This window comes from Nicotiana sylvestris, chromosome 1, assembly GCF_000393655.2.
Source record: "Nicotiana sylvestris chromosome 1, ASM39365v2, whole genome shotgun sequence".
Taxonomy (NCBI): Eukaryota; Viridiplantae; Streptophyta; class Magnoliopsida; order Solanales; family Solanaceae; genus Nicotiana; species Nicotiana sylvestris.
The window spans coordinates 49,432,231-49,455,575 of NC_091057.1; the positions used below are offsets into that span (position 1 = coordinate 49,432,231).

Here is a 23,345-nt window from a genome sequence, read left to right on the forward strand (position 1 = left end):
GTGAAGGCAGATGATGGATGAGGTATGTTCAGGTCCATTATTGGAAAGAAAGGCATTATTTGACAGAGTTTCCCCATCAGGCTGTTGAGCTCCTCCAGGAAAAGGGGTTTTTGTGTGCCCATGTCTTAGGACTGAAAGAGAGTTGACAGCCATTGTTGGTGGCCGAAGTTGGACAAGCCTTTATGAAGGAAGTGGGTCTCCAGTCGTGACAGGTAATGTGGATCTTGGATGATGATGGAGATTGGGACGAGCCCAATCATCATTTTTGCAGTGATTAGGAGTGGCCATCCAGAGCTATCTCCAGCAAAGATTCCTGCATCAAATCTGGTGGTAATGGGAGAGTGGACATTATTAGGGGGTTGAGGGTTGGGGTTGTTTAGGTTCACCATTGAGAGGTGAATTTTTGGCGAGATTGCCGGTTATGCTTGAAAAAAGATGCATCTCTTCAGCTGCCTGATTATAATCCTTTTGATGGCTATTGGAATTCGTGTTGGGACGTTTGAAATCTTTGCTTAATCTTGAAGGATTGACACTCAATGTCACTTTACAACTGAGATGGTGTGGTTGAATTTTTCCAGGCAATTGATTGCCTCTATTGAGAGAGGCGCAGTCAGAGAGAGTGTAGATATGGTTGGAGTGTGGGTTTGGGATCGAGCTAGGTTGGGTTGTTGGGTTTGAGCGGTGTACCACTTTATCAAATTTTTTTGGATTTATTAGAAATGTGGGAGGCTATCAGACTCGGTAATATTACTTGATTTGAGGGGAGGCAGTTTTGGGTAGGCTCCACCCTTTTCCCTTCTCGCTGACACATTGCCATATTCTAAAAAAATGGATCTTTTATCATTGGGTCAAAGGCATGTAATTGCCTTTTTATCCCAGAGTATTTTGGATTTGGGCTTGTGTGTGCCTTGCCCGTGGTGCTGATAGGAGATGGGCCATAGTGAGCCAGGCCCAATGTTTGGTCTACATCTTTGCCACCTTTGGTTGGATTTGATGGCTACCCATTAAGCCCTATGGCATCTGTAGTCCCCTTTGATTTTGAAATACCTTTGCCGGAATTCATGGCCAATTTTTGGTTGAGATCAAGAAATGTACTTGAGGAGGCATTGAACCTCTATACCTGGGTGTTGGCTTGAGTGGCTTTGTTTGGATGATGTCTATATTTGGAGAAGGGGAAAATGCGCCATTAAGAGGTTTGGTCCCTTGTGGTACCCTTGTTGTTGGGGTTGCTAGTGGATGTTGCTTGACGGTTTTCTTGGGTGGGGATGGAAATGAACTCGCAGCTTCTCAGGATGTGGCCAATTCTCCTACATCCCGTACATATAATCCATTCCTCTTCGTACACGAGAGATTGGTTATGGGTGCCAATAGTGACGTTTGTTATTGTCGGGATATCCAAAGGAACCTAGACACATATTATGGCGTACCTTTCTCTTAGAGTAGAGGAGGTGCAAGAATCAATCTTTAGAAGCTTACCCATTATGTTGCATACTTGTTCTGGAATTGGCTTGTCATAGAATTCCGTTGGCAACTGTGGGAGTCTTATCCAAACCGCCGTTATGGCTAATTTAGAGTCTGCTGGAGCAATATTTGGTTCCCATCTGCAGATTGACAAGAAGTGCCCAGCTACAAAACGTGGCCCTTCTTGCTGAATTTGGCGATGAAAAAATCTTAACCTAGATCAATTAGGGTGAGTGGTTCGTTTGGTTTCTATAGATTGGAGAGTTTGGCCTTGAGTAAGTGATGTGGGATTTTTCCCCAAACAGTTTGATAATCAAGGAGTATTTCCAAGGTTTGTAGAGTCTGATTTTTTCTTCAATTGATAGTGAGATTGGTATGTTCCTCGGGTTTAATTCAAAAGCCTGTGTGTGCAAATCGGATTGGAGTGGATCATAGATTGTAGTGGAAACTAGTTTTTTATCGAGTAAGACTTCCTTGAAGGAATTTTTTTCAATGTTGTCTTCATCTATAGCAGAGTTTGGATCTAAAGTTAATATATTAGGGGATTCTGGGAGTTTTCCGATGTGTGGGTCACTATTTGGGTGTGGGGATGTGGCCATGCCTGTGTGACTGAGTGGTTAGTATATAGTTATAGAGAGGTGAGTCTTTCTCTCTATGTTTTCTTATTAAATTGCCTCTCTATGGATCTTTGATATGCTAACACTAACCATTTCAGCTAGCAATCGTCGCTCCATAGCACCACAAATTCAGGCTTTTAGCTATTGGACCTCCTCTGGCTCATATATATATATATATATATATATATATATTTGTGTGTGTATAACCTTGTATAATTAATATATAATCTATGTAAATCAAATAGAAAAAGACAAAACTCAAAATTAAGTTCTCAAGCCCTTGAATGGTATCAGATCAAAAGTCCTCGAGTTAAGTATTGAAAGGAGATTCTCTTTAGATTTAAGATGTTCTGATTATAGTCCTCACTGTTTCTTGAAATAAAATATTATAATTTGGTGCTTGTTATGAAATAAAAGCAATTTAGTAAAACATGAACAAGAAATAGAGATAGAGAGAAGGAAGAGATTTTCTTCTTCAATTGTGTGTATTTTCCTATCTATTACAAGGCCTTTATATAGGCATGAAAAGTGAAGAAAATATGTCATGGAATATGTCATTGAACATAGAAAATATGTCATTGAATATGTCATTAACCATTTGAGAGAAAGATCATGGAGGAAGAGTAGACATCCACCATATTTTGATTTTTATCATAACACTCCCCCTTGGATGTCCATAAATAATGTGCCTCGTTAAAACCTTATTAGGAAAAAACCCTATGGGAAAAAAATCCTAATGTAGGAAAAAGAGTACACATATTTAGAAATACGCCTTTTGGTTGCCTCGTTAAAAACCTTGCAAGGAAAACCCAATGGGACAAAACCTTGTAAGGGAAAAAGAGTACAACGCGTATTAACTCCCCCTGATGAGATCATCAGTTCACATCGTTGAGCCTTCGTATCCCAATCTTGTACACTAGTTTCTTGAAGGTTGACGCCGGTAGATATTTGGTGAACAAATCAGCCATATTATTACTTGAACGGATCCGTTGCACATTAATATCACAATTCTTTTGAAGATCATGTGTGAACAATAATTTAGGTGAGATGTGTTTTGTCCTAACTCCTTTATGAATCCTCCCTTTAATTGGGCAATGCATGTTGTATTTTCTTCATACAAAACTGTGGGTAGTTTATCACACTTCAAACCACATTTGTCTCGAATAAGATGTATAGTAGACCTCAACCATACACATTCTCGACTTGCTTCATGAATAGCAATTATCTCAGCATGATTAGAAGAAGTAGCCACGATTGATTGCTTAGTCGATCGCCAAGATATGACAGTGCCACACATGTAAACACATAACATGTTTGAGATCAAGCCTTGTGTGTGTCAGATAAATACTCCACATCGACATAACCAACAAGATCGGTATTGCAATCATTGCCATAAAATAAGCCCACATCGGTAATCCCCCTTAGATAACGCAATATGTGCTTGATTTTATTCCAATTTCTCCTTGACCAGAGCTATATCATGTTAAGACATTAACTGAAAAAGTTATGGCATGCCTTATAGTGTTAGCAAGATATATTAGCGCACCAATTGCATTAAGATATGGTACTTTAGGATCAAGAAGCTCTTCATTATTTTCATGAGGTTGGAGTGGATCTTTATTTATATCGAGTAATCTCGCAACCATCGGGGTACTTAATGGATGTGCTTTATCTACATAGAAGCTCTTTAAAATCTTTTTAGTGTATGTTGATTGAAGGACAAAAATTCTATCTTTCATATATTCAATTTGTAGACCAAGACAAAATTTTGTCTTTCCAAGATCTTTCATTTCAAATTCTTTCTTTAAACAGTCTACTGCTTTAGGAAGCTCTCCGGGAGTTCTAATGATATTTGAATCATCAACATACATGGCGATTATAACAAATTCAAATCCATATCCTTTTATAAGGACACAAGGACAAATTGAAATTATTCTTATACCCTTCTTTCAACAAGTATTCTCTCGGGCGATTATACCACATGGGCCCTGATTGTTTCAATCCGTATAAGGATTTTTGAAGCATTATTTAATAAATTTCTTGGAAACCTTAATATGCTCCAAGACAATTTAAATCTTCAATGATATCCACTATACGCATATCAAGTTTTTCATATATTGCCAGATTAAAACCTGAAGTGACTATATCCACTATAAGAGAACATGTCTCCATATAATCAATGTGAGGATATTTACTAATTTTCTTGTGCCACAAGTCGTCTTTATGTCTATCGACTTGAACCTTTTGCACAAGAACACATTTATACCTCAATTGACTTTATATTTTTAGGTGTTGGACTATCCGTCCAACTTCACATTTTTCAAGTGAAGTAAATTTCATATTTTTTATTTGGCCAATCTTTTATCCGTCCAAATTTCATAATAGATTTGATCTCAAGATCCTCGTTAATATTAATCATATTGAGCGCTACATTATATTAACAATATTGTCGACAATCATTTTATGTCGGTTCAATTATTACCCAATAACGACATAACTTATTGAGATCTCTTTATTTTATTATTTTCAGGTACCTGAGCCTCTCCCATGAGGTCTTATGAAGTGTTATGTCGTGGTGCTCTTCTAGGGCACTTGCCTCCTTATTATGACCATTTTGAATATTTGATCTTCTCCTTCTTCAAGGAGTTTTATCTTTGAAACCGGTTGGTCTGTTACACTTCATGCGTGCCATAGACTCTGTCCCTCATGGACTTTATTCTATTTGGAGCATTAGCAGCTGAAATATGACATTTAGCTTTGGGTCAGCAAATGCGTCTGACAATAATTTGTAAATGAATTATCACTTGAACTTCAAGTTTATATTTTCTTGTGCGAGGATCTATATGTATTCATAATAATTCATTTCACGTATCACTTTCTCAGCTGCCCATTTTCTCCCCCTAATGTTGGAATCACCAACACATTTCCCAACCATCTTTGAGAACTCATCTTTGTGCATTTTGGTGGCATAATTAATTCATATAGCACATCCATATTTCTATATAGAAATTATTTGGTTCCTGACCCTGAACCGATTGTGATAGGGAGAAATTTTTATAACTTGGCTAGATGCGTACAAGTATTGTTGTATATTAAATAATAAATCTCATACCAAATTTCATTTTTTTGGAGTTTTGTTCTCATAACCAATGATTTAGCTATAATTGGAGGCATACAATTTCTGCTAAATCAACTTGGATTTAAACCAGTATTATCAAGATAAATCATCATAATTTATATTCTGGAACTGTGCTCTAATAATTTGAGCAAGCAATCTTGCAAAAGTCAAACTGCAAGTTGATAACAAATGCACATGTGACCATAGAATAGATGCATCTATTAAAAATCATATATTAGTAAACGGTCCACATGGCAGGTGACTGGGCCCATATATTTATCACCTTTTATTCGTTCCAGAAATCAAGGGATTCAATCCCAACCTTAACTGGTATATCATGAGAATAAGCAGCACAAGAGAATTCTTGAAGAATCTTCTATTCTTCAATATATGTCAATGTAATTCTTAATTAATTTTTCGCATCATAATTGAACCGAGATGGTCTACCGGTCATGCCAATTAATATTTGTTTTAGTAAACCTCTAGTTTACTTGTGGCATATGATTCCATCATCATGCTTATATTTGTGTAGTACAAATAGGAAAAAAATCGGGTAACCTTTTATATTTACCTGGTATAATTATAGAAATATGAAGATATTCAATCTTCATTTCATTTATAGTCTCAATTTGACAACCACTTTGACTTATACATTTGAAATTCAAAAAGTTTCTTTTGAGACTTTACAATATTAATGTCATGAATAATTTTATTCATCTGGGTAGTAACAAATTAGTTTTTTCGGAGCTCTTAACAACTTTTGTACTACAAGATCTTTTATCATACCATTCATATGGTAAATGTCTCCTTCACGGAGAAACTTATATCATAATAAATTGTCATGGTCAAAATTATCATAAGCAAAATTATTTCTTGCTTTAATTTTGCCTTTAATAATTTTTATAAGGTATGCCAAAATATTTTGGCGTATCACATGTACGAGACCAATGACATATTCATGTAACCACACAATAATATTTGTTCTCTTTATTTCATTCAAACCTCCCTCAAAGGTGAGTTGTGTGGTACTCATCCAATCATGCCTTGTATGTCTTTATTCATTACTTTTATCACATATTACCACATTCACCTTTAGGAATGGGTCTGCATTCTCAATGCTTATCACAAGTCACATTCTCTTCAAAGAATGGATCATAATCAGCGATGTGCTTCATACCAATTTGATGATAAACATTGCCTTCACATTTTGAAGGACTATTTTGAGAACCTTGTTGTTCTCCTTTTATAATCATTGTGATGATTATTGTTATTTGGAACGCTCTCGTTCATTGTTCAACCACTTGTCTTCATTTAGACTTATTATGCACTGCTATCACATTTACTTCAAGAATGTAGCAAATCAAGTGGGACAATTTTCATGCCTTTTCATGAAAAATATATTATTTTTCTTTAGTCATCATTATATCATAAATATGGTACATTGGGACTCAAACCCAATATCTTACCAATATAAAGGTATGTTAGGTCATAATAAATTGGGACTCAAACCCAACTCTTATCATTATGGAGCATCAGGACTTGATCTCGATGTCTTACCCTCAATCAATGGCATAATAGGCTAAACAATATTGAGATTCATTCTCAAGACTTAATTTCAATCATATGCCAAGAAAGTTATACACAACTAATTTGCATCTTAGCAAATCAAATTTGCTTTGTTAAATAAGTGTACAAATCTCAAATCAGCGTAAAGCTTTATTAATCATTTGTAGCATCTATATGAAATACAACCGTTTGTAGTCAGAATATTTTTTTTAAATTCTATTAGAGTTTAAAAGGATCATAAAATCATTGTCATAATATTTATTGAGTCTCTCTCAAAAATATTGTTGTTTTCAGGGTATACCCTACCTATTGGATTTGATTAAATGTCATGACTTTCCTTCACTCAATTCAACCAAGCAATTAGTGAATAAATTTATCAAAAGTACACCATATAGGTAACAATACATATATATAGTACTAATACACAAATTCAACATTTATATTGCCTGAAAAGTGACATTATAGGTCACAACTTACCAGTTGTAGCTTGTGCATCATTCATATAAAATACTTAAAAATGGTAAGTCAGTAGCAAGCATCAAGTAGGTCATGGATACTCAAAAATACCTCTTCTAGTAGTCATACTAATCATTGTTTGCTTTCAAATGATACGACCATAAATTATGAAGTATACTTTCTCAATAGCTGGTTTGTTTTCCAAACTTCAAAGAAGTAATTAATCAACCTAGATAAAGATGTGAAGTATTTCTTGTTTTCTTCAAGATGATTTATGCTTTTAATCAGTATGACCAATTTTATTTTATTTTTTATTCCTTTTTTTTGGTGCTATATGCAAGTGTAAAAATCCAAAAGGAAAAAAATATTCATCCAAGTAAAAGAAAATGTTTAAAGCGGCAAGACAGATTGAAGATAGTTAACACATAAATATGCATAGGACAATTTATATAAAATATCCTTGGTTACCATGACATGCATCATATCAACAATTAACTGCTACTATGATTTTCACATATAGAACTTCGAAAATTTTATTCCATTCATGTGATATAAAAGATGTAATATTAATATGTGCTTATGCAATACAGGTGTAGTACGAAGTTGTGTGCATATGAGATTTTAAAGGAATGACAAGTATAAGATAATCATACCTTCTTACATTTCATTACTTACCATATGTAGTTTCTCTTTACATTTAACCATGTGATGATATGTATAGCTTCTAATTGTAATTTTTTCGGATGTAGGAAAATTTTTTGTAGGTATATATGAAATAAAAGCAATTTAGTAAAACATGAACAAGAAATAAAAGCAATTTAGTAAAACATGAACAAGAAATAGAGATAGAGAGAAGGAAGAGATTTTCTTCTTCAATTGTGTGTATTTTCCTATCTATTACAAGGCCTTTATATAGGCATGAAAAGTGAAGAAAATATGTCATGGAATATGTCATTGAACATAGAAAATATGTCATTGAATATGTCATTAACCATTTGAGAGAAAGATCATGGAGGAAGAGTAGACATCCACCATATTTTGATTTTTATCATAACAGTGCTATATTTCTTATCTTTAATTTCGCAAGCACAGAATTTTGTGTTACAATACAAATCTTTTTCAATTAATGTTTAAATCTTACCAACTTTTTTCCCCTAGCACGAGTTGACACCTTCAACAAAAACCTTTTTATCAAAATAATATTATTTTAAGCAACTTTGATATAGAAAGCAAATCTCGGCTTCTAATATTCAGCCCAGAAATTTGAATTGATACACAGAATCCACCACATTGCTAGAATATAATCAATATATCATCGATTTTCTCATTGAATTATAGGGTAGGCATTTGAATATAAACAAATAGATAAGTGGACACGCTATACATTGCCAAATGTAAGGTTTTTTTCCATGTTCACGAGGTTTCTTGTTTGTCGTATGTTACTCTATATTTTGGCCGGTAGCCGCTGTTACGATACCTACTTTCTTATCTGTACAGTTTTCGTTATCTTCAAAACCAAGGAGAAACAATATCGTAATTATCTATTTTCCTTATCCAGGCGAAATTATGATTTGAAGTTTGTAGCTTTTAAACTTGCGGTTGAATGCATAATTTATTTTAATTGTTGAATTCACAATTATATATTGATACGTATTTAATAAATATTTAATATAAATATACAGTTTAAATAAAAATTATTGAGTTCGTTCAAACCTAATTTTGTAGCTTAGCCCTGGTTTGTTGCTTGGCGGAATTGTGTTATTAAAAACTTGGCCCAGTTTTGTCTTTATAAGGCAGGTTTGTCACTTATATGTAAGAAAATCAGAGATTCTAAGATATCGACTTGTCCATCTTTGGGTACATGACAAATCTTGGGAGCAATTTAGTTTGAATCATATGCCTGATTTGAAAGAATTAATATCAATCTATTTCAAAAACGTTATGATCAGTTCTCTTAACCTAGTCATCTTTGTATACCAAAAAATGTGAAAAACATGAACAATGCTGCTTTACATTTCTATATTGGTGTGCCTATTCAATGAATATTTTGTTTCAAAACTTAGTGTTCTTCAATTGGCTGATCAAAACTATTAACTAGTATAACACAAAGGTTTTGGTCTAGCGTGAAGCAAGTGAAAATCATGAAACATCATGTTCAAATCCAAATCTACACAAACAGCTACTAATTGATTTTTAACAGGTAGAATAGTCAAAGGACGGAACCACAACATGTTCCATCCTCTTCCTCCTCCCTTTTGTTTACTTAAGAAATTTGAACTAATACAATCAAAATGTAGATATCTTGGTCGTTACTATCAGCGTCCAACTAAGAAAAAATAAGAGATATTACTTAGGGACACCAATAACGAGGAATCCAATGAAATCCCACAAGTAAAATTTAAAAAGGGTAATGTGTACGCAAACCTCATCTCAAGAATACTACCTTTTAACCGCAAAATACGAAAACCAATCACCCTTGTAATTCATGAGCTTTCAAAATAAAATCATAGTACTCGACAAGGGAATATTTGCAGAGAGACATCATTTCCTGCGGCTCATTTTGCTCTTCAAGCTCAAGAACAAACAAATAGCAGAATATCACAAAGTTATTTTCATAATTTATGCCAAGGACTTTCTCATACTAGTTATTATAATAAATATATAACAGATAAACCGAATGATTGCAACTTTCAGCTACAACCAACTTATCACTAACAAATGTGTACTACTAGCACTAGAATTTCTAAGTGATATACATAAGATGATGTCCAAATATATACATAGAATCTGATCCTAAGCTGTTTGCTTCTGGAGATTATTACCAGTAAGCGATTCAGCACGTTCTTCCTGTTTCATTGGCTGATCATCTGAATCCAATTCTGGTTGATTAAGGTTCCGAACGAATTGAGTGAATGAAGGGAAATGTTCAGGAGAAAAGAAATCAGCACCCATTCTTTGATATGTGAACAAGCTCATGACTTCTTTTTCACCTGACAAGTTCTTTATTTGTTCGAAACCATTTGAGGCATTTGCAACCATTGAGTTTTGCCCCAAGATTTCCACTCCGTGCTTTCTGCAAGATGCTGCGATTTGAGCAAGCAATAACTCCGGGCTCGAAAGGGATTCATTCGGCTGGTGCTGGTCTGAAAGATCCATCCCGGGCAAGATAATTTGGCACGAGTGCTTTGCGAGCATCTCAATAACAGCTTCATAACCATCTCTGTTGACTGTGTTATAGAAACCGGCTGTTAGCTCGCTAGGGTGGGATTGGGTTCTGTACCAAGAGTGCACAAGGGGAATTTTGCCACAAATCGAGATTGGAACGTCATTGAAAGTTTCAGAGGCAAGAGAAAGAAGTTTGCTTCCATGTGAAATCAGCTGCCCCGAGTACCAAGAAAGGAAAAAGTCACCATAAGTCGTGCCCCAAGAACCTCCATGCTCTTTGAAGAAGTTGCTTGACATGGGTGGTTGATCATAACCAGGGGCGTCATGTGGACCGCCCAACCCCCACAGAGGATTTCCACTGTTTTCAGCATACTGTTTGAGAGAACTCAACATGTATTCATCATAACACTGGAATTCACCAGCTCCCTGATGATTGTTCATTTTAGATGGATTGTGATGAGAAGGATAGCGAAGCTCACCTTCTGGTCCTAGACCAAAGGAAATTCCCTGAAAGATGACAAAATTTAGCCACTGATGAGTTTGACATCAATAGGTCACTTTAACTATAACTATAGGCAATCATTCATAAAAGCGAGATTAGTAACATTGACAAAAAATCAGGTAACTTACTACAACGGCAACAGGTTAAAATATACTAATAGTATAGATTCTTTACAATCTCAATGTATGTAAGTTAAATCCGATATAACTATAATGCTCAAAAGATTAAATGTTAAACTGAACAATTCATACCGTGATTGTGGAACCCATGAATGGGGAAAACGCATCTTTGAAGCTCTCACAGAACTCTCTGTATACTTGAACTGGAGTCTTTCCATCAAGAACAGGAGCATCAGTAACCGCGAATGAGAGACAATCTTTATAGAGTTGTCCTGACCGATCCTTAAAGAAGATACTAGGGTCAGATTCACCAATCCGAGAAACCCATTCTGGAAGTGGGATTTTCGGTTCCTCTGATGCATGGAAGCAAAGTGAGACATGAAGATTAAGACCCAGTTTTTGGATCATTTCAGTAAGCGCAAGGTAACCTGTCCAATCATACTTTCCCCTGGCTTCCTTCTCAACCACTCCCCACCAAACGGGGAGTTCTATGCCATCTACACCGAGTAACTTCAACGCTTTTAATCCAGCTGCAATTGCTCGAGCATGGTTTACCGTATTAGCACTTGAAACAGCATCAAGTGGCAATCCAACAAATAGTTTCACCCCATCATTCTGCGAAGAGCAAGAAAGTCAATATAGCAATAGAACAGTGATTTCAAAAGCAAAAAGTGCAAACAAAAGAAGATTACAAGGTCCATGAGGCTTGAAGCAAACAAAATCCATGGGGTTGAAGCAAAAGCGGGAAGTGAAGCGCACAATTAACGGAAAAAAATATCAACATATGTTGGATTTTAATATTATAATAATAGATCGTGATTAGCATAACCAATTTTAGCATCCAATATACAATAACGTTGATACTAATCCAATTTCTCAAAGTTGATTTTCAGAAAAGCGATCATTCTCGTTGGGATCACTTTGCCGCCGTTGATTAAAGAGCGCACATCTCTGAAGCGCATAACTTCACTAATGAAGCGATAACTTTTCACTTCCATAGCTTCATCGCTTTAAGCGACAAAGCGATGGCTTTTATAACATTGCTATAGATCATGCAGAATTCACAAGTACAAGAAAATACAACATGGCAAGAAGAACTGGTATTGGCCTACAAATTCATCAGCAAATAAAAGTGTCATACGTTGTTCTATTGACATTCCTAATTGCTGAACTATTTACGATTTTTGAACTCATAAATTCAAGCTCAGTGTTATCTTCAACAGTCTAAACTCCTAAGAGACAAAAGTGGCCCCCTTTTAACTAATCTAAATGCAACAACGCACTCATCATGGTACTGCAGAAGGCAACTCAATAGTCGAACTAAATGCTTTACAAAGCAACGTTAAATGTTGTATTCACACATCCATAAACAAAAGACTAGGACAATTCAAACCATAAGAAATCATATTTATTGCTTAAGGAAACAATGCACGCTCCATTAGCTTGATTAGACTGGCGAAAACACCACAGGATACAATAATATGTTACTCTCTAAAATTTACATTGTCAACTATATATCTGGATTTCAACCAAAAAACACCATTTTACTTCCTATTTACTTTTTCCCCAAATATCCAAAGCATTCTAAGTCCTTTTTTCATCACAATTTATAGCTACAAAGCTCGCTGTTCCTTGAGCCGAGGGTATATCAGAAACGCCCTCTCTAGGGGTAAGGTCTACGGGTAAGATCTGCATACACGCTACCCTCCCCAGACCCCACTTATGGGGTTACACTATATTTGTTGTTGTTATAGCTACAAAGCCTCAAATTTTAAAGCAAAAACAAGACAATTAACATATATGCTGAGAAGGTCACATTTACCAATCTTTTTTTTTTCATACAAATGAAATAATAATAGTACTAATAAACTAGAACCCAAGTGAAAAAGAAGAAAAAACAGTTAGCTTACCGGCTTAGATTTTCTGTTGCTAGAATCTTCCTCTGATATAACTGGTTCAAGTTGTGAACAAGCAGAGGCTTTCAAACTGAATCCATTCAAAGATTTTAAAGGCCATTTAATATTTTGGCCAACACATACTTTTGAAATCTTCACAGAAGAAGAGATCTTTGAATTTAAATTCTTGGTAAAACTACAATTACCAATTTCTCTGCAACCCACATCACTTCTACCCAAATTCACCTGACCAATCACTGAAACCTCCATAATTCCCAGAAAAATCCGGAAAAACTTTGAATCTTTATAAAAATTACAACCAAAAATTTATGATATGGCAAGAAAAAGGGGCTTTATTTGAAGAAATTTGGTAAAATAAAGGATTTAGAGGTAAAATTGAAGAATTTTGAAGGAATTGTAAAAGAGGAATGGAGATTGAATTGGATTTGGGACCAGTTTATAAAGAAAGAGAAAAGGAATAAAAATAGCCGCAAGATGAATGAGCCACGTGTCGCTTCCACGGCAAAAGAAAATTCAGCCGCATGATTTTAAATTTTTAAGCTTATTTTATTTCCCTTTTTTGCTCGAATATTCTGAACTGTTGCGTATGTAGCAATTTGCTTAAAGTTATTTTGATTGTTTATGGAAAAAATTAATACAAAATCTCGAAAGTTCTAATGAATTAATCAATATTGCTGGATGACTGTTGGGAAATCTAATTTAAAGTTAGTGTAGAAAATATAAAATGCTTAAGATATAATATTTGTTAATTTTTTAAAATTATATTTAAGTAGGAGTTGTAATCAAAATTATATTCAAATAAATTTTAGTTTCAAGTTAAAGTAAATTTTATATTACTATAAATATTGATGTTGCTACCAATTTTTTTGTGTGGGAGTTGTGGAAAATATTGAAAGATGTATTTCAATTTAATCAGATGTATTTATCTTAATTTGTTAAATTAATGATGAATTTATTCAATCGATATGTTTTCTTCCAGCTGGATTCACAGAATAATATGTTAAATTTAACCCCATGTTCATTGTTCAGAATGAGAGGGTACTTTTTTCTCATAAAGAATTAAGATGATGATATCTTATCCAACAACTTTAAATTAGCTGAAATAAAATTATCCTTTTTTTGAGACAATTTTTTATTTTTCATTTTTCCAAATAAGCTAAAGCCAACAAAGATTTTTGTTTGCTCATATTATACAGAAGACTATGTATTAGTAAAGTAGCATAATAATTATTGATAGCTATATGAAATTCGAAAATAAAACGTGTGAGAAACCCTTAAAAGAAAAAGAAAAAAAAAACAGAAGAAAACATTGGGTGGTAATGGGAAAGATGGATATTTTTTTGTGGATATAACAAAAGATCAAAGGTTCAATGCTGACATGTTAAAAGGGCCAGGGATGCCAACCAAACTAACGACCACTTGTTTTATTTTACTTTATATCTCACTTTTTTGTATTTTAATATAATTTCTATTTTCTACTACTATTTAAATCCACTCAATAATGCAGAAAACCATAAACGAATTGGCAGGACACGTGTCATGATCATGTGGCTCTGCTGACTCATCTCCTTGCCAGTTTGTTCAAACAAAGCATTCATTAGATTCGTTGACTGATTGGTTTTGATTGCTGACCATGTGAATAATCATTAACTGTACAATCTCAAGAAAATGTGGATAAGGTTTAGGCCTATATGGAAAATACATTGATATTAAACATAACTAGTATTATACATTGATATAATTCTATTTTCTTTTTTGGTACCATTCTCGTCATTGGATCCTGAAAATAGTCAGGAAGCAAAATAATAACTCATATCTATGCCAAAACAATCAAAGGTTGAGGCTATGAAGGATTCTTTGGATACGACTTGACTGTTATATTATTACTTGAACTCTTATTTGGTGTGTTGATATCTTTCAAAAAATATTTCTATTTTAAAATATCAGTTTCTAAAATTTTATTTTTCAATAATAATTATGTTTACAATAATGGAAGTAAAAATATTATCCTTAATTTAAAAACTCAGTTTAGTCGGGTATCTAAAAATTTAAATAATTCTTTAGCCAGTGAATTTATTTTTTCCAGTATGACTCTATTTTGATATTTGATACTAACTATATTAAACATTTGAGTTGTTTGAATTATATATAAATAACCTTAAAATTTAAACCTTCTATATAATTATAGATTAGATATTAATTAAGAATACTACATGAAAAAAAACCTAATATTTTTTCAAATCTCGTACATTAACAACAACAACCCAGGAAAATCCCACAAATGGGGTCTGGGGAGAGTAGTATGTACGCAGACCCCCGAAGGCGTAGAGAGGCTGTTTCCGAAAGACTCTCAGCTCAAGATAATAAGAAAAACAAAAGGAGAGAATATTAGTTTTAAATCTCGTAGTGATTTTTTTTTGAACCATTCTTATTGGAGCCATTGGAATCTAAAAATAGTTACGAAGCGAAATAATAACTCGTATTTATGGCAAAGTACAAAGGCTGACACAATATGAACGACTTTTTGGTTACGACATGACTCTTTTACTATGACTTGAACTCTTCTTTGGTATGTTGTCATCTTTCAAAAAATATTTTATTTTGAATTTCTAATTTTAGTTTGGTATGTTGTTATCTTTCAATAATGATTAGCTTTATAATGATGCAAGTGAAGATATCATCCTTAATTTAAAATTCACTTTAATAGACTATCTAAAAAGTTAAATAATTTTTTAGCCGACGAAACTTTATTTCAGTATGGCTCTATTTTGAGTTTATTGATATCTCTAGCCACAAATTTTAAATTTTGAATACCCTATATATACAATTTTTTTGTTCTTTGAATCATTAAATGTTAAATTAGTTGATTGTTATTATATAACATTGCACATATTGTCTTAAAATTATCAAGTAGTTTTTTCTCGACACTATACATGGCTTAACATCAATGCAAACTACTCAAATTGCATCTAAATTCAAATTCGAATATCATATCAGTTTGTTAGTAATAGTAATTTTTTTTGAAAGCGACACACAATGTAAGTTAGAAAAAAAATATATTCTAAGATATCCTTATCTTAAAATCTATGTATTTGAGTTGAAAAAAATATTTTAAATCGATGAGATCAGCTTCCAAATTTTTTATACTCAACAGAGATAAAGAGAAGAAGAAATTCGTTGTCATCTCTATTTTCTGGTTCTTAGATTTTCCATACATTTTTTCTATCTTTATTTTCTTTTATCTTATTTTTTATGTCTTTCTTTCCTTTGTAATAAAAAATTAATTTATTTTGCTATAAAGGTATGGTTTTTAATAGAAATTGTCTACATAAGAAATTTATGTATATTTTTAGTCTTTGGTTAAAAATATTTCATATTTTTCTTTTGGCTTTATCTACACAACAACAACAACAACAACGACCCAGTATAATCCCACAAGTGGGGTCTGGGGAGGGTAATATGTACGCAGACCTTACCCCTACCCCGAAGGGTAGAGAGGCTGTTTCCAGGAGACCCTCGGCTCAAAAAAGCAATAGGAGATGATATATTAGTACCATAAAAATGTGTGATAAAAATAACAACAATATACAAGAGACATGAAATATGAAATACAGCATACGTGTATTTCAGCTACATGTATATTTGGCTTTATACATGTATTTGGCTTTATCTAATCAACCTAAATATGTGCTCACCTAACCACTTAAATTAAAAAAATTAAAGAATGTGTAATTTAGATATAATCCATATATAATACGTGTATAATCATGTATCGTCAGTATATCATCTATGTATATCAGCTATAAAAGATCAACGATAAATCTGACCGGATATTTATGTAAATATTCCATAAGATTTCGGGTACTTGATTTCATCCATGATATGAGTTCTATTATAATAATTTAAAAATTCTCTACTAAAATTCAAAAATATCTTATCCTTTTATTTTTAAAATTACATTATATTTTATAAAATAATCACAATTTGAAAAAAAAAATTTACTTTAAAAAAAATATTTGGTGTCATACCATTTATTTTTAAAATATACTTTTTGTTATACTTTAAAATCGATATAGAAACTACCAATTAGAAACCAATATTCCTCTTGTTGAAATTCGAGAAACCTTTCACATAATTTAATGATTCAAAACTAATATTCTTCAATGAAAAAATATTATAACCCTGCAATGATGGCTTAACTGCAACTAAATGAAAAGGTTTCAACTTATACCTTTTAATTCCTAAAAGATGCTAAATTAAAAGTAATGATAGCAATTGTATAACCAATAGTTTGTTATTTTTTTGATGTCCATTTATAAAATTTGACTCTTCAAACAAACATTCTTCAAAAAAAAAAAAATGAATATTAACACATTATTGTGATGTTTCTTTCTATACCATGTAGCTTTACTTCATTGTATATGTAAGTAAACTTTTATTTGATTTTTAAACTCTTTTTTGTTATTTAAATAAACATAGACATGTACTCTATATATTATATTTATTTTAAAAGAAATCTTCTTTATTCAAATCTAGCTATAGTATTTTAAAGAACTATAATTATAGGGTTTTAGATGTGAAATAGTTTAGAATTATATGGAGAATTTTTTTTCCTTTTTTGCCAGAGGCAAAGTAATATTTAAATAATTATAAAAAATTAATTCAAGTTCTTAACATGATTGCATATGATCATTAACTTAATTAAGCATGATAACATGATAACAAAAGATAAATTTCCTTTTATTTTTATTTTAATTCAAATTTTAAAACTTTATATATAAAATTCAAAATTATCTTTTAATGCAAATTCAATTATATATATATATATATATATATATATATATATATATATATATATATATATATATATATATATATATATATATATATATATATTTGTATTTGACTAGCATAATCAAATATAGAATAAAGTTACCATACATTATTAGCAATTATTAGCTTGCCACTTTGCTTAACCACAATGCTAATTATATTTGGTAACTTTATTCATTTAGCATATATATAGATTTGAATTTTTTTTTTTTTACATTTAAAAAAAATATTTGGTGTCATACCATTTATTTTTAAAATATACTTTTTGTTATACTTGAAAATTGATGCAGAAACTACCAATTAGAAACCAATATTCCTCTTGTTGAAATTCGAGAAACCTTTCACATAATTTAATGATTCAAAACTAATATTCTTCAACGAAAAAAATATTATACCCCTGCAATGATGGCTTGACTGCAGCTAAATGAAAAGGTTTCAACTTATACCCTTTAATTCCTAAAAGATGCTAAATTAAAAGTAATGATAGCAATTGTATAACCAATATTTTGTTATTTTTTTGATGTCCATTTATACAATTTGACTCTTCAAACAAACATTCTTCAAAAAAAACAAAAAAATTTGAATATTAACACATTATTGTGATGTTTCTTTCTATACCATGTAGCTTTACTTCATTATATATGTAAGTAAACTTTTATTTGATTTTTAAACTCTTTTTTGTTATTTGAATAAACATAAACATGTACCCTATATATTATATTTATTTTAAAAGAAATCTGCTTTATTCAAATCTAGCTATAGGGTTTTAGATGTGAAAGAGTTTAGAATTATATGGAGAATTTATTTTTCTTTTTTGCCAGTGGCAAAGTAATATTTAAATAATTATAAAAAATTAATTCAAGTTCTTAACATGATTGCATATGATCATTTAACTGAATTAAGCATGATAACAAAAGATAAATTTCTTTTTATTTTAATTTAATTTCAAATTTTAAAACTTTATATATAAAATTCAAAATTATCTTTTAATTCAAATTCAATTTTATATATATATATATATATATATATATATATTTGTATTTGACTAACATAATCAAATATAGAATAAAATTACCATATATTATTAGTATTTATTAGTTTGCCATTTGGCTTAACCACAATACTAATTATATTTGGTAACTTTATTCCTGTAATGTATATATAGATTTTCAAATAAATGGTTGCAAATTCATCTTGTAGTATTACTTATTGTAGTGGTACAATTAAGAATATTAGTAAAGGATAAAATAACTATCTTCTCTTCCCCAACTATTTGTGAGTACATTTCTAGCTTAAGATACATTTTGAAAAGGGAAAACAATAATTAAAAAATGCATTTGTTTTGATCCTAATTCATATTATTATGGTCTTAAGAAAAGGGCTACTTATTGGACAGATCGGCCGGTTGTTTACGCTTAACGGTTTGGCTTATCGATTATCGACTTTTAAAAGTATTAATCAGCTAGCCATCTGATAAAATATCAGGCAGATTGGCATGTTAGCTATTATGGAGCGGTTATCAGACGATTTATAGCCCTATTTAAATCTGTATTACAGAGGCCTAATTTGACAACATACTGGAAAAAAAACATACAGTGATACAATGATACCACAACTGCACAAGAGGATATACTAAAACCTTTTCAACATATTGATAGTATCACAAGACACAAAAAATAATGGACAAACATACTTGAACCTACACTGAGGAGCAAGGCAGCAAGCTCCTCAAAAATAGCATGCAACCAAGCTTATGGCTCTGCAGTCTACACATTCTTCAGCTAACATAACAGTTAACACTTCTAATATTGGATAAGTGGAAGGGGTATTTAATATACATATGAATAAAAAATTATAAATATAAAAATTCATAACGGGTTAACGGTTTATCCAATAAGAAAATTGAATAATTCGCCCCCAAATCGATAAATCGTTAATAATAAAATTTTAATTCATTTACCACTCGTTAATCCGATAATCCGATACCAATAAACCATTAAGTCACTTTTGCGGTTTGGTTTTGAACACCCCTACTTAAAAATATGTCTTAAATGTGTTTGGTGGTTCAAAGTCCAACTCCGAATAGTACAAGACTATTATGTTAGCCTTGGTCGATGTCTATTTTGTTAGAAAAATTCTAGATGATATATAATCCACTAAATTTTTGATAAATTCGTGACCAAGGAAATTAAGAAATGACTCATTTATCTTGTATTATTGTTTATTATCATCGTGATGATGTCATTGATCAAATTCCCATCATCCGTTTGCAATTTGTTACATATAATAAGTGTGCTTTGTCCATCATAGATTCATCACTAAGAGGACATAAAGTTTATGGACACAAATTCCCATCGTAATATTATTTCACAACAAAATTTATGTAAATTTCTTGAACTTAATGCCAATTCAAATGATGCGACATAAAGTTCAAGTAATTACTTACATCATATTTCTTGTGTTGAGTCTGACTCCTATTAAGAATAGCTTCTCATTTTCTTGAAAATGCAACTCCAACTAAATTTTACAGGTAAAGTAAATTATAAGTAATAGCTTGGAAAATAGCAAGAATCTCGATGACTTGGAGCTAAACTATATACATTGATAGTATATAAAGTTATGATACTATATAATATATATAATCAGTTGTAACATATTAACTTATCTCTTTTTTTTAATTGATAATTAAAAAAATTTATTACCAACGAAAAAATATTTACAAGTAGGACAAAAAAACCCTAAAGTTGAACATAGGCCCCCCAACTTTAGTGTGAACAAACTAGCTACCTATCCTCCATTTTTCCAATTAATCTAAGCCAGAATAACCACCACTACACCTATTACATCAATATATCAAAAAACAACAAAGGAAAAAAATTTAAGCATATCAAGTTGTGTTGCCATTCTTGGTAGGCATGGAGCTAGGTGAGCGAAAGGTGTTCTACCGAATCCTCTTTGTTAAACATTATTTGTATGTATATATATATATGGTTAATTTTTTTTTCATATATATATATATTAGGTGCTCAATATACAGTCAAACCTTTATAATATCCTCATTTTATTTCGATATTTTTTGGCTGCTATAATAAAGTGATGTTTAAGAGGACATATATTATAACATAACATAAGAATCGGTTCCAAAAAAATATGATTTTTATAGTGAATGATTGTTATATAGATATATTGTTATAGAGAGTTCTGATTATATCCCCCTAGCTTCTTTGCGTGTTTATTTTTCTAATTTTTGAATTCCCTTAATAAAAATTCTGCTTCCACCACTTATTCTTGGTTTCCCAAACAGTCTACTCATCAATCTTGAATAATTTGTTTTACAATATAATCTCCATTCCTTGTCTTGTTCTGGAAAAGCTTGAGGTTTCTCTCTTGCCATACATGTATCAATATATCAAACAACTATTCTTTTTTGAGCTACAAAGACACGCTTAATTACTATAAACCGCCATAGTAAATCCCTATAATTAAGGCACGGATTATATATGAGGATTGAATCAAGTAGCTCCCACGTAGACGTAGTGGCCAAATCAGCCCATGCAATTTGGCCAAATTTTAACGTTTAAAATTTGTACGTCTTAAATTATTTGCTTGTCACTGACGTCTATGTTGCATGATTAATTGAAATCAAGTAATAATTAAACACCTAGCTCCCTTTCCCAATGCTTTGCACTAATCAAATTATTTTGAGTGAGCAGAATTATTAGATTTGTGACCTGGCCAAAATGAGACTATGACCTCAATTCAATGTTGTTTCACATATATAATTGACAAGTATTTATTATGTATATTAAATTTTAGATTGCAATACCGTGTCGAAACTTATCTGGTCTATCGCGCACGTTTGAACGATTGAAAGTTTGCAATCAGAGTTCTAGTACTTTAATTTATTGTTTTATTGGGTTTAAATTCTATACAGTGACAATTTAAATAATATATTTACGTAATCATATTATTTATAAGGTAATTACGAAAAAATCTCTATGATAGATATTTGATAAATAGTAATAATAATAATAATAATAATAATAATAATAATAATAATAATAATAATAATAATAATATGTTATCACATATTTAATAATCTCAGATAGTATGGCAGTAGAGAGTTATAATTATGTTATCCAGGGAAAGTATTTTATTTCACAATCATTTATCCACAAAGCCTGACACAAAAATTATTTATCAGTCATGAGAATGCAAAAACTGAATTCTGTGTCCATAGAAACCATTGGCGTTGAATATAACTAGTGCCTAGGCACCAATTGTTTTGTGACAAAGCAGAGATAATTACGTGATACATGCTAGGTAGGACTAAGGACAAGTTACAAAATAATTGTGATAATTCATTCTGCCCATATCATGCATGTACATAAACTCTTGAGAGAATTCCAATTTATTACATCCTCTGCAATCTCCTTTTTTTTTTCCTTGCTAAAATAAAATATGAGTAAACACATAAAAATGGGTGCCAACATGGATTGTCAGACTGAGATCCGTGTAGCCAATAAGGACTTAAGATTAGATGCAGGTGGGGTGAGTCATTGCTACTGAAAAATGCATAGGAATTAGAGAATTGACCAAAGGGGGACGTATCTATGAATTCACAATCCATAGATGGATAAGCTAAGCAAATATTACTATACTATATGGAATGAGATGCACAATCGTTTAACTATTCAACACAACTGCGTAGTTGCTATTCAACACAACTTGAGATCGTCTTTCTAGGAACCGATAAACTTAAACACCTGAATCTGCCTCTGCACATAGTACAAACATATAAGAAGCATTATTACGCACATGTTGCACTTTTTTCTTTTCTTTTTGGCATTACATCAAGTCATGATTGAACACTTATTACTATGGGTGTACAAAGAACACCGACAAATCGCACCAACCCGATAATTCGAGTCAAACCGAGAAAAAAAACCCGACTATGATTTAGTTTGGTGTTGGAAAAAAAAATCCTACCATAATTGATTTGGTTTGGTTTGGTTGTAACTAAAGAAAGTCAAACTGAAACCAAACCAACCCAACCCAACATTATATATATAGAAATTTTAGATATATTTAATATATAAATATATTTATTGTGATATAATTTATAAATATTTCTTAAGATTTTTCATTATTTTATCTTTTAAGATATTATTTCAAGGTTGGATTTAGAACTTTTGAATGTTCCAATAAGTTTCATAGCCATTAACATTAATAAATTAAATAATGCTAACAAAAGCCCAAACCAAAATTAAATCAATACTAATGCTAACAAAAGACGTTCAATTCAATACTACAAACGGGAATGTATTGAATATCTATTTTTTATTTTGCAATAATTTAGATAAAAATGCATAACCTATTTTTTTTAGTCTTTAGTCATGTAATTAATACTCCTTCTACTTATTTTAGCATAACTTAGTACTTTTAGATTATGTTTATTTTTATTATGACTTTTTAATTAACAATATTTATATTACATAATTTTATTATCTTTATTATTGAATATTTTAGGATAATGCCATGACACATCTCATATTTTGTATTACTTTATATAGTTGTATCTTATTAGGATTA

General features: G+C 31.6%; 1 protein-coding gene across 1 annotated transcript; it reads right to left on the reverse strand.

Annotated features, from left to right (window-relative positions):
• Positions 1–9,791: 9,791 nt before the first annotated feature.
• Positions 9,792–13,331, reverse strand: LOC104239554 (inactive beta-amylase 9). Its single transcript, XM_009794210.2, has 3 exons — positions 12,915–13,331; positions 11,137–11,619; positions 9,792–10,890 (listed from the first exon to the last, which is right to left on the reverse strand). Exons 1-3 carry the CDS (start codon positions 13,167–13,169, stop codon positions 10,012–10,014), a joined length of 1,617 nt encoding a protein of 538 aa, XP_009792512.1. The 5' UTR covers positions 13,170–13,331; the 3' UTR covers positions 9,792–10,011.
• Positions 13,332–23,345: the final 10,014 nt, after the last annotated feature.

What these genes read in the sequence shown, in the direction of transcription:
- LOC104239554 (XM_009794210.2), bottom strand. Translation starts at nt 13,169, where the DNA reads ATGGAGGTTTCAGTGATTGGTCAGGTGAATTTGGGTAGAAGTGATGTG. An exon ending in GCAACAGAAAATCTAAGCCG is followed by an intron (nt 11,620 to 12,914) that starts GTAAGCTAACTG and finishes TGCTCTTCGCAG; the next exon opens with AATGATGGGGTGAAACTATT. An exon ending in TCATGGGTTCCACAATCACG is followed by an intron (nt 10,891 to 11,136) that starts GTATGAATTGTT and finishes GTCATCTTTCAG; the next exon opens with GGAATTTCCTTTGGTCTAGG.